General features: G+C 39.1%; 1 protein-coding gene across 1 annotated transcript in view; it reads left to right on the top strand.

Annotated features, from left to right (window-relative positions):
* COPB2 (COPI coat complex subunit beta 2) overlaps positions 1–12574 on the top strand; it is a 36822-nt gene that overhangs the window by 19779 nt on the left and 4469 nt on the right. The window contains exons 11-16 of the mRNA XM_005669884.4: positions 763–851; positions 941–1047; positions 2203–2346; positions 3257–3387; positions 3891–4098; positions 11613–11723. Of these exons, the coding sequence (XP_005669941.1) occupies positions 763–851; positions 941–1047; positions 2203–2346; positions 3257–3387; positions 3891–4098; positions 11613–11723 (790 nt within the window). The remainder of the gene's footprint in view (positions 1–762; positions 852–940; positions 1048–2202; positions 2347–3256; positions 3388–3890; positions 4099–11612; positions 11724–12574) is intronic.

Below are 12574 nucleotides of genomic sequence, written 5' to 3'. Positions count from 1 at the left end.
AACAAAACTAAGAAAACTGTGAAGACGTAATTCAGTACATGGTCTGAAAAAACCAAAGCCCCACTGTTTATTACATGCACCAAGCAGGAATCAAGAAGGAACCAGTAAGCAACTACCTAGTATACATTAATTGAGAGGTAATTTTTATTGAGGTATAATTTATACAAAATAAAATGCACTGTTTTCAGTGTCTGTTTTAATGAATTTGGACAAATGAATGTAATCCATAACCACCAGCATGATCCAGATATGTAGAACATTCCTGTCACCTCAAAACCAGTCCCCTTGTTTCCCTCACAGGGAACAGCACCCTACCCCTGTTCCCCAGTGGATTGGTCTTCCTTCCGGTTTCATATCAGTGGAGGTGTGCGGTGCACACTCTATGTCTGGCTGTTGCTCAGCGTTTTTGAGATTCATCAGTGTTGCATGCATCAGTAATCCCTTTTTTGCAGAGTAGTATTCCAGTGTATGAATAGACAACAATTAGCTTAATTATTCCCCTATTGAGGGACATTTGGGTCTTTTCAGTTTCTAAAATAGTTTGTAAGCCCTAGTAATTTGTGTAATAAGCAGTGTGAAACCCATACATCATTTGTCCAACTGAAAGGAGTTCACTGATGTGTTAGGAAAAAGATACACTAGTGAATCTTCAAATATTTATATTTTTTCATAATGCATTAAAATATATTTGAAGGTATTTGTAATATCTGGTGTTGTTTAGTACCTAGGTAATATTCTGTTTGCCTTCCTTTCTCCCCCCAGATATGCGATCAGAGAGAGCAACAGTGTTGTAAAGATATTTAAGAACTTTAAGGAAAAAAAATCATTTAAACCAGATTTTGGAGCTGAAAGTGAGTGCTGTTTGTATATAATACAATTTTAGAAGCTTTGTAATGGCTCAAAAATATCTAAAGATCTAAATCTTTTAAATTCTTTTCAGGTATCTATGGAGGCTTCTTACTGGGAGTGAGATCTGTCAATGGCTTAGCTTTCTACGATTGGGACAATACAGAGCTCATACGCAGGATTGAAATTCAGCCCAAACACGTGAGCTCCCTCTTCATTGCTGTTTTTGGCATGTACATCTTTGTGACAAGCTCTGGGTCCCTGAGGCCCAGAAATGTCCTTGTACCCTACTGTCCCTGCTCCATTGTGCTGGACGCAGTGCCATTTACCTCAGAAATGCTTAGAAAATGAGAATCGTGGAATTTGAATCAGGCAGTAGCTGTTGGGCTTCAAAGAAGACGGTATACAAATGCCAAGTGCTATTCATATTTTAAATGGCTTTTCACAGTTTAAAAAAACTATGCTTTGAAGATAAGAAGTCAAGGTGTTCTTGACGTGGGAAGGCCTGCAAATAAGGCCTGCAAATCTGCTCAGTTCAGAAAGCCTCTTCATATTTTACCTGATAATGGCTGTTTAAACTTTAGGAAGCTCTCTCCAGTGACAGTATTTTCTACCTTTAGAACTGCCTGCTTGTTCTTGCAGCCAGCTGACTGCATTCTTTAAAGTCAACAGTGGAAATCAATAAATCTGAATTCTAAAAAAAAAGAACTGCTGCTTCTCTGACAGCTTTCATTGTCAGGAAGCTATCTGTGGAGACAAATCTACCTCCCCAGGGTTCTGGTTCTGTCTTGTAGAGCATGTGTTCTCAGCAGGGGGATGTCATCCTCAGGAGGCAGAAATTGGTTCCTGAAACCAACTGGTGAAAAAAGTGCTCTTTTTATTTATAAAGCACAGGTATTCATATGTATGTATATATGATGTGTTTGTGTATCATATGTTTATGCATTATATATGTATAGCCAGATAGTATCTGTGACATTAAAACTTCATAGGGGAAGGTGATGGGCGAAAAGTCTAAAAAAGGTTTGGGGTGGGGGTCATAATGGATGAGAAACACTCTTCCAAGACCAGTAGGGAATAGGCTGCTGCCCCCCGCCCACCCCCAAGTCGCAGCATGCCTGGTGCTCAATGCCGTGCTCCTTCCTGCCTCCCTTGGGGCTTTCCATTTCTATAAAGAAAACAGCAGTGCCCCCTCCATTCTCCCAAATATATGTATATACATGGCATCAAGTTGTTAGGTGCGTACTTATTATTTAATGTAGAACATAAATCTCGTAGGAAACAGTGTATTCAGTTGGTCATATCCACTCAGGAATCCAAAATCGTTTGTTTCTGTTTCTGTTTGTCATGTTGCAGATTTTCTGGTCTGACTCTGGAGAGCTAGTCTGTATTGCTACTGAGGAATCATTTTTTATCCTTAAGTATCTGTCGGAGAAAGTCTTGGCTGCACAGGAAACACACGAGGGGGTTACTGAAGATGGCATTGAAGATGGCTTTGAGGTAATTACATCAACACAACCTTAGCTTTGTTTTTACATGATTTGTATTCTTATACTAGAACTTTACTTCTTGAAGCATTTTATTATACATTAGGCTTAGGGAAACTAATAAGCATTTAAGGAGTTATGGTAAAATGTGGAAGTTAACATCTTGGCTCCAAGATCAGGGTCTGAAATATTTATGTTTAAAAGAAATCTGTGCTTTGATTTTAGGAAAGATTTATAATAACTTTGATTATCTTTCAGGAAGGAAGTTAGAAGGTGTTTTGGTCCTAAGGTGATTTAGCCGGTGATTTAAAACAAGCTCTCAGATAGTAAACATAAATCATCCCTTGTGAAGGTGTCTTGGATGATTTTATATAAGGAGTTTAGATCAACACTTTCTTAGATCACACTTTCTTAGATCTTGATGTAACAATGAAAGTTTACACTACTGATACTCACAGATACTCATCCAGGAATGTATTCTTTTTTTTTTTTTTTTTTTTTTTTTTTTTTGACTTTTTAGGGCCGCACCCGTAGCGTATGGAGGTTCCCAGGCTAGGGGTCTATTTGGAACTGTAGCTGCCAACCTACACCACAGCCACAGCAATGCCAGATGGGAGCCGCATCTGCAACCTACACCATAGCTCACGGCAACACCGTATCCTTACCCACTGAGCAAGAGTCAGGGATTGAATCTGCAACCTTGTGGTTCCTAGTCAGATTCGTTCCGCTGAGCCATGATGGGAACCCCAGGAATGTATTCTTGAAGAAAGAAGATGGAAGTTGCAAGGAAAGATTTTCTTTCTTGAATAGGATTTTTTTCTTTGCATTTCTCATTCTACCTATCATCCCTAATTATATTCAGTTTTTTTTTGACAGGATTTCTAATGCTGAATAAAATAATAGAACTTATTTTCTTTCTGCAGGTTCTTGGTGAGATTCAGGAAATTGTGAAAACAGGGCTGTGGGTAGGCGACTGCTTCATATACACAAGTTCTGTGAACAGATTAAATTATTATGTTGGAGGAGAAATAGTCACCATTGCCCACTTGGACAGGTAGCTGAGTATCATTGGCTTTTATCTTTTGCATCCTAAATTTTAAAGTGCAATTTTTTTTTTCTTTTTAGGGCTGTACCTGAGCCATATGGAAGTTCCCAGGCTAGGGGTTGAATTGGAGATGCAGCTGTTGGCCTATGCCACAGCCACAGCAATGGCAGATCTGAGCCTCATCTTCGACCTGCACTGCAGTGTGCAGCAACATCAGATCCTTAACCCACTGAGTGAGGCCAGGGATCAAACCTGCATCCTCATGGGTACCAGTCAGGTTCTTAATCCTCTGAGCCACAACGGGAACTCCTAAAGTGTACTTTTTAAACAAAACCAATCGCTGGCTTGTGATTTTTCAGTGTTATGGTTTTAGCAGGTTAGCAGTTGCTAACCAAAAGTGCATCAACCAGATGGAAAGATATTGAGCAAGAGGCGGAGGTGTGTGTGTGTGTGTGTGTGTCTACTGATTTCAGCTTAGTTCTAAATTAAATTAGTTCTTGTTTCTCTTACAGGACAATGTATCTCCTGGGCTATATTCCTAAAGACAACAGGCTTTATTTGGGGGATAAGGAACTAAATATCGTTAGCTACTCCCTGCTGGTTTCAGTGCTGGAATACCAGACGGCTGTCATGCGGAGGGACTTCAGCATGGCTGACAAGGTCCTCCCGACCATCCCAAAAGAGCAGAGGACCAGAGTTGCACACTTTTTGGAAAAGCAGGTAAGGGGGTTTTGTTTCTTTTACTTATGCATGTTTTTTAAAACCAGCAATTTGAAGGAATGTTAGTGTGAATCTGAAGAAAAATTTCTTAATTGCCACTATTTCCTTATGGCAGTGGAATTTCTCTTATAAACTCCAGTCACTGTTATACTCTTCCTTCTCCTTTCTCATTGCCTTTTGTATCCCCTTTAAATGTTAGAGGTGAGTATCAGTCTTCCCTTTCTGTAGACTTCTTTTCCATTCTTTCAATATTTTCATTTCTTTTGCTGCATTTTTCTCTGTTCTAGCTGGCTTCTTTCTCTTTCTCCCTCTCCCCACCCCCTGCCACCCTCTTCCTTTCCTTTCATTTCCTTCCTTTCCTTTTCTCTCACTCCATCTCTCCTTTCCTTACCTGTTTTTTTTTTTTCTATATATAAAATACACATAACACAGAATTTATTGTTAGTTATAACAATAATCACTAACTTTGCTTAATGAAGCATTTTTAAAATCAAAGTCATATGTGCCCAAAGTATAAAGCTTTGAAAAGCTTAAGAAAAAAATAGCTCTCCCTCCTCTCTCATTTCTACTTCTTCGAGGTAATCACTTTTAATTCTGTTAGCTGATTCTGTTGGTATTTATTTCTACATTTCTAAGTAACATGCTTATATTGCCATTTCTCAGCTTTAGGCATTTCTTATGACTTCCTACTCTGTAGAAGATGAGGATTTATCTTTCTTTCACCCCTGCCCCCAAACTTCTACCACATACATGCCACTTTCCTATTTTATCTTCCCAATAAAGTTACATTATAATTTTGATTAGGTTGGTATTCATTGTTTATATCATTATGGTTACATAAATACTGTTCACAGCTTAACCATGTTGTATATTATAGCTTTCTCTTCCTGCAGTTGTTTGTTTTCCCTGGAGTTAATAATTCTTTTTTTAACCTTTGCTTATTTTTCTGTGTACTTAGGGTTAGCCTCCCTACTCTGGTGCTTCTCCAGATTTCCTTGAAATCTCCTTTCAGTATGTTCAGTCTGCTTCAGGATGAACTGTTTTTTGCCCTCATCATGGATGATGATGTCATCATGATGTTAGGGTTTTCTTTGTATCTCTTGAGATGGATCTGACGTTTCCTATATCCCCTATCTTCTCTCCTGGTTTACTCCCTCATTTTGCTGGAGTGTGTTCTTCAGTAGTTTTCTGAGAGAGGAAGTAAAATTTTTTTGTTCCCTTGATTATCTGAAAGTGCCATTGTTCCACCCTAAAACATCTTTGGACACTTAACTGGGTATAGAATTCTGGTTGGAGATAATTTTCTCTAAGAATTTTAAAGACAGAATTCTATTTTGTCTACTGCCTTCTAGCTTTTTTACTTAGTTTTGAAGTCTAAAGCCATTTATATTCCTGATTCTCAATATGTGATTTTTTTTTTTTTCTTTTTGAAAGCTTTTTTTCTGTGATGTTATTTGTGATGATGGGCCTTGGTGTAGGGGTCAATTATGATTTAATTCTGTTGGGTATTGATGAGCTCTCTTAATTGGAAATGTCCTTCATTTCTGAGAGATTTTCTTGAATCATTTCTTGGATGATTTCCTTCTTTTTCTATATTCTTTCTGTGGAGCTGTTATTCAGATGGTGGGCCTCCTGCACTGGTTTTCTTGTTATTCTTGGACTTTTTTTTTTTTTTTTTTTTTTTTTGTCTTTTTTTGCCATTTCTTGGGCTGCTCCCACAGCATATGGAGGTTCCCAGGCTAGGGGTCTGATCGGAGCTGTAGCCACTGGCCTATGCCAGAGCCACAGCAACATGGGATCCGAGCCGCGTCTGCAACCTACACCACAGCTCACGGCAATGCTGGATCCTTAACCCACTGAGCAAGGGCAGGGATCAAACCCGAAACCTCATGGTTCCTAGTTGGATTTAACCACTACACCACGACGGGAACTCCTATTCTTGGACTTTTAATGTCTTGTTTATGGATGACAAGTTTCTCTTTTTGCCCTCTGTAAGGGTATGAATGATAGTTTTTATTCTTAAGATCATCTTCTCTCCCTGGGAGGTATGCTTCCTTCAGATTTCTGCTATTGATTCATTTTGATCTCTTTTCTTTTTCTTTTTTTTTCTTTTTATTACAGAATAAAATACATACATTTACACACAATTACATTCACACAGATTATTATATCATGGATCTGAAGAAAGAGATTAAGTGACTCCCTCTGGAGAAGTGGAATGGAAAATATGCTGAGACAAATAGGAAATTTATTCTATACTTTATCCCAACTTTATGGCTTTCATCTTTACGACTTAGTTTTATCTATTACATTTCAATTTTTCTTTAAAAATTAGCATTATATTAAATTGTTATATTATGCAACTAAAATTTATAAAGAAGAAAGCCTTATATACCATTAAATAGTTTATATAGCATAGTAAAAAGAATAACAACTGATAAGCATAACAAAAAGAATATACCCTCTGAAAATAAGTAAAATATAAAATGCATAAGTTGGTTAAAAAACAGTGTAACTATATAAATATGTCCTCACAATTTGTTCCATCTCATTGATTCTCCAATAAAGGCATTACACCATTCTAGGTGATGTGATAAACAAGACATTATAGACTTTACATTGTACCATGGAGAGAAATGGTTATTAATAATACAATTGTAGAACTGTATTATTTAATTGTACAGTGGCATTATTTAATTATAATTATCATAAGTTCTTTGATGGAGAGGAAATCAGAATCAGATCTAAGAAGACTTCAGCATTCCAAGAATGATGTCAAATGACCCCCTTCATGGTGGATTATGCACTTATTTACTATGAGATACATTTCTTCTCCAGAGATTCCTTGTTTGTGTATCAATTGTAGATTTTTGGTTTGCAGTTATTCTGAAGTTTTGATGTAAGAGTCTATATGTATATGAGATTGTTTTAAGTTGTTGTTCTCTTAATTGCAAGTTCATCTCTGGTGTCCTGCATTTGTACCCACCTCTTCTCATGATTTCTGATTTTGGGATGGTATAATTGTGCATGGATGATTTTGTATCTTTACTGTATATATACCTTTACTGGTGAGCCTTATCATTTGTGGCATTTTTGTTTCCTGTTGCTGATCTTTTCTTTCCTGCCTAGAGAAGTTCCTTTAGTATTTGTTGTAAGGCTGGTTTAGTGTTGCTGAATTCTCTCAGCTTTTGCTTATCTGTGAAGGCTGTGATTTCTCCTTCAAATCTGAATGAGAGCCTTGCTGGGTAGAGTATTCTTGGTTGGAGGTTTTTTCCTTTCATCACATTAAGTATATGGTGCCACTCCCTTCTGGCCTGCAGAGTTTCTGCTGAAAAATCTGCTGATAACCTTATTGGAGGTTCCCTTGTATGTTACTTGTTTCTTTTCCCTAGCTGCTTTCAAGATTTTCTCTTTGTCTTTAATTTTGGTCAGTTTGATTAGTATGTGTCTCGGTGTGTTCCTCCTTGAGTTTATTTTATATAGTACTCGTTGTGCCTCCTGGATTTGAGTGAGTGGTTCCTTCCCCATGTTAGGGAAATTTTCGGCTATTATCTCTTGGAATATTTTTTCTGTCCCCTTCTCTCTGTCTTCTCCTTCTGGCACCCCTATAATACGGATGTTGGTGTGTTTAACATTGTCCCAGAGTTCTCTGAGACTCGCTTCATTTTTTTTCAATCTTTTTTTTCTGTTCTGCATCTGTAATTTCTTCTAATCTGTCCTCCACCTTGCTTATTCATTCTTCTGCCTCCTGTATTCTGCTGTTAGCTGCTTCTAGTGAAGTTTTTATTTCAGTTATTGTATTTTGCATCTCTTCTTGTTTAAGTTTTATATCTTGTATCTCTTTGGTCAGTGTTTCCAGTAAGTTATCCATCTTTGTCTCCAGTTTATTTCCAGTGTCTTGCATCATCTTCAGCAACAGTCTAAAGTCTTTTTCCTGGAGGCTGAGAATCTCCTCATCACTTAGCTGATTTTCTGGGGTTTTTCCTTTCTCCCTCATCTGAGTTATAGTTCTCTCTCTTTTCATTTTTATAGGTTTTTGGTGTGGTGATCTTTTTATAGATAATAGAGCTGTAGCCTCTCTTACTTCTGGTGTCTGCCCCCTTTGTGGCTGAAGTCGGTATGGGGGCTTGCTGTAGGCTTCCTGATGGGAGGGGCTGATGCCTGCCCCCCTGGTAGGTGGAGCGGATTCTAATCCCTCTGGTGGGTGGGGCTGAGTCTCTGGATGGGATTAGAGGCAGCTGTGTGCCTGACGGGTCTTTAGGTAGCCTGTTTACTGAGGGGCGGGGCTGTGATCCCACCTGGATTGTTGTTTGCCCTGGGGCTTCTCAGCACTGACTGATGGGTGGGGCCAGATTTTCCCAAAATGGCCACCTCCAGAGAAAGGTAACTGCTGAATATTCCCGAGAGCTTTGCCTTCAGTGTCCTTTCCTCACAACAAGCCACATTCACCCCTGTTCTCCTATGATGTCCTCCAAGAACTGCAGTCAGGTTTGACCTAGGTTCCTGTGGAGACCTTGCTCCGCCCTGGGACCTAGTGCACATGAAAGTCTGTGTGTGCCTTTTAAGAATGGGGTTGCCATTTCCCCCAGTCCTGTGGAGCTCCTGCGCACAAGCCCTGCTGGCCTTCAATGCCAGATGCTCCAGGGGCTCTTTCTCCCAGTGACAGATCCCAGCATATGAGGATTTGATGTGGGGCTCAGAACTCTCACTCCTGTAGATGAGTCTCTGTGAGCCAGTTAGTTTTCAGTCTGTGGAGCTTCCCACCCGGGAGGTATGGGGTTGTTTATATCACAAAATCACCCCTCCTACCTGTGGATGTGGCCTCCTCTTTTTCTTCTGGAGTAGGGTATGGGTTTCCGGTATTGGGCGGAGATTGCTCAGTCTTTAGTTGTGAATTTTGTTGTTTTTAGGAGAGAAGTTGAGCTCCAGTCCTTCTATTCCGCCATCTTAATCCCATCTCTGATCTCTTTTCTTGTAAAGATTTTCCTCAGGTAGCAGGTGATCTTTGGGACTCATTTAAGAGTAGAGGCCTAAGGGCAGCTCTGATTGAGTTTGTGGGTTACCTTGTTGGGTATAGACTTACAGTATGATGTGGCTGGGCTATGTGCTTGGGGAGCTTCAATCAATGTCAGTATCTCCATCTAATGAATTGAATGACTCATTTATTCACTTAGTGAATTTAATGAGCATTTACTTATGAACCAGCCACTGTTCAGGCTAGCATATAACACTCATTGACATTTTAGTATTTTTATGTCTTACCCTTTGGCTAGGTAGTTTATAGAGAAGCTCCCCAGTCACCATCATTCAGGGGTGGTGACTGCTTGGTTCTCAGTATTTAGTATTTCTTTTTTTTTTTTTTTTTTTTTTTATTTTCCCACTGTACAGCAAGGGGGTCAGGTCATCCTTAGATGTATACATTGCAGTATTTAGTATTTCTAACGTTTAGTCTCAACATTCATCCTCATAATTGCCTGTTTTCCTTTTGCTGCTTGGGTGTGCAAGGATCCCTTGGACTGGAGACCCCCCCCCCCTCTAATTTACCCTCTCCAAAGAACAAGCCTCTTTTCTTCCCTTTTCCCCCCTTTGGCCTGCCCTATGGCACATGGAAGTTCTCAGGCCAGGGGTCAAACCCGTGCCACAGCAGTCACCTGAGACACTGCAGTGACAGTGCCAGATCCTTAACCTGCTGTGCCCAAGGAGAACTCCAAGCCTTATTCTCTGTATGTTGAGAGGCATGGAGAGAGCAGTGGGGACCTGGGCTATCTCACTGATGCTTATATAGACTTTATGGTGGTTTCGTTTGCTGGTTTTAGCACCACCCTTCATAAGACATGCTGGAGATTCTGAGGTGTGAATCAGGTTGTTTCTATGCCATCTTCACTCCTGATTTAGGGTTTAGTCTCTTCCAGTGTTGCTTCTGAATGTTTATCCCAAAATATTACTAATGTCTCTTCCTTTCCATGTGTTCTTAGGAGTTTATGCCTTAAAAAAAAGAATTCCTTGGGAGTTCCCATTGTGGCTCAGTGGGTTATTAATTTGACTAGGATCCATGAGGATGTGGGTTCGATCCCTGGCCTTGCTTAGTGGGTTAAGGATCCTGTGTTGTGACCTCGCCTGGGAACTTCCCATGTGCCACGGGTGTAGCCCTAAAAAAAAAAAATCTCTTACATGCTGTACAATACAGGGAACTCTACCCCAGTGTTAGGTGATAATCTATGTGGGAAAAGAATCTGGAAAAGAAGATGTGTGCATCACTTTGTTGTATAGAAGAAATTATCACAATATTGTAAATCAGCTACAGTAAAATTTTAACAAATGCAGATTATGAAAAGTTATCAGCTTTCAAATCATTAAAAAAAAACAAAAAAACAAAAAAAAACACCTAATCCTGTTAGTGTCATTTCAGTGGGGATTTGGAGGAAAATAAGAGTAAGTATATAATCCACCTCTTTTATCTGCTTTGCCCACACCTATATCTGACTAGTTCTATTGCTCTCCCATCCTCCAGTCTTGGATTTTATATTGTCTACATCAGTGCTTGGGAAGAGCAGTAATGCAGATTATTCAGGACACCTTGTTATGTTGTACTTGTGGGTGAATGGAGTGAGGGGCAGTTTGTATAGTCTGGGAAGTGGTTGTAGACACAGTGGTATAGCATCCCGAACATCTAGCAGGCAGGAACTCAGAAAACTGTCCAGGCTTCTCTGTCCTGGCCACCCCTGACTGAGCATCACCCTCAGTCTGAGGAAGTCTTCTGCAGCCTGAACCTCTTGTCTCACATCCCACATCCCTGGAGCTGAAGAACCTGCCCATGGCAGACCCAATCAGCACGTCTGTCTGGAGGGAGACGTTAACATAGTAATTACAGTGGTTGGTTAAGGCCTGTTTCTGATGACTGAGTGGAGCATGAGCAGTCAGCTTTAGACTTCTGCCCTCTCACATATCTGCCGATGAATAAACTGGACATGAGACCAACAGAAAAGGCATAGGTACTGATACTCGATTGATGTCAGGACCTATCTGAAAGTAGCGTTTGCTGTGACCTGCAGATGGTAGAAAATTGGAAGGTTTTACACTGACTTCTTTTCCTCTGAGGCACTGGACTCGATCTCTGCGGCCCAGCTCGGCGAGAATATAAACAGCTGGGGCTTACTCCGTGCCCGTTGTTTGGAAGTGGCTCTTGTTCTGTGAACTTTCAAAAATCCTTCTCTTTTTGACATTTACATTTCTAAATTTTACTAGTTGTTTTACTTGAGTTTATCTAGCATTGGTGAGCTCCCACTGCTTAGGAAACAGTAGGCGTGTGACTGATCTTTGCGGGGTTTGTTCTTACCAGTTAATTTAATGGGTCCTTAATTTTTCTCATTGAATTTTTTTATCTGTTACTTTTAAGTAATGGGGCCTTCAACATCAGGAGTGTATTTTTAGTTTGAGAGGGAAATGGATAGTTTGCCGTCTGCCCCATATATGGTTTTTCTGTACATAAATACATACATATTTTCTCTCTTCAGGGCTTCAAGCAGCAAGCTCTTACAGTATCCACAGATCCTGAGCATCGCTTTGAACTTGCTCTTCAGCTTGGAGAACTAAAAATTGCATACCAGCTGGCCGTGGAAGCAGAGGTATGTGCTGATTCATGAATTTGCATAACTGATGGAAAGGTTAATAGGTGCTTCTGTGTTTAGTGTAAGTTATGTTATTGAAATTTTCTGAAATGCACATTAGTGCTTTGATCTCTTTAAAAAATGAATTATCTTTGCATAAGTTAAATGGATTATATTTAATATATATGTGGAGATACATACATTCTACATATTTAATATACTCCTAGGATTTTAATTTAAGTGCTTTCTTATCTTACATGAGATCGGGTTTGGAGGAGAAAGAAAGCTAGCAGATAGTAGGTAAAGTAGTCTGGAACAATAAAAGAATGCAGACATGGCAGTAATTGCCAATATCCTAAACTAGTGAGAAAGACGTTGGTTTTAAAGAAGGGTTCTGACATTCTGGGATCATTTAATGACATTTTTATGGATCTTTGTATATTGAGGGCTCCCTGTTATGGTTTAAGTCTAGCACTTACTGGTAAATTCATTTCAGATGTACTAAATGAATTTTAGCTATGTTAAGATCATCTGAATGAGCAGTATTTTATTTGAGTTCTGAGAAGCTATAAATGACAGATAAATATATTTATTATTTAATACTTAAGGACATGAAATTTTTTTCTTAAAAATATTATTCGTTAAAGTAATTGCAATTTATCTTTAAACTCATTAGCTTTTTATTTTCACTCTGTAATTACAAAATAAAAATAGGCTGATAGTGATTATTCATGCATCATTAAAATTGATTTTTGAATTTTGTATATGTGAATAATTTCCATTGCCTCATTATACATTTTGTCATTCCAATCTCATTTTGATTGATAGAACCAACTTAAGCATAGCTCAGTATACATAAAGTATGTATT

Source organism: Sus scrofa, chromosome 13 (genome assembly GCF_054392235.1).
Source record: "Sus scrofa isolate SSC_HxYL_T2T_F1_AM1 chromosome 13, Sscrofa_HxYL_maternal_Yorkshire_Landrace_v2.0, whole genome shotgun sequence".
Classification (NCBI taxonomy): Eukaryota; Metazoa; Chordata; class Mammalia; order Artiodactyla; family Suidae; genus Sus; species Sus scrofa.
This window is presented reverse-complemented; position numbering and strand designations above follow the sequence as displayed.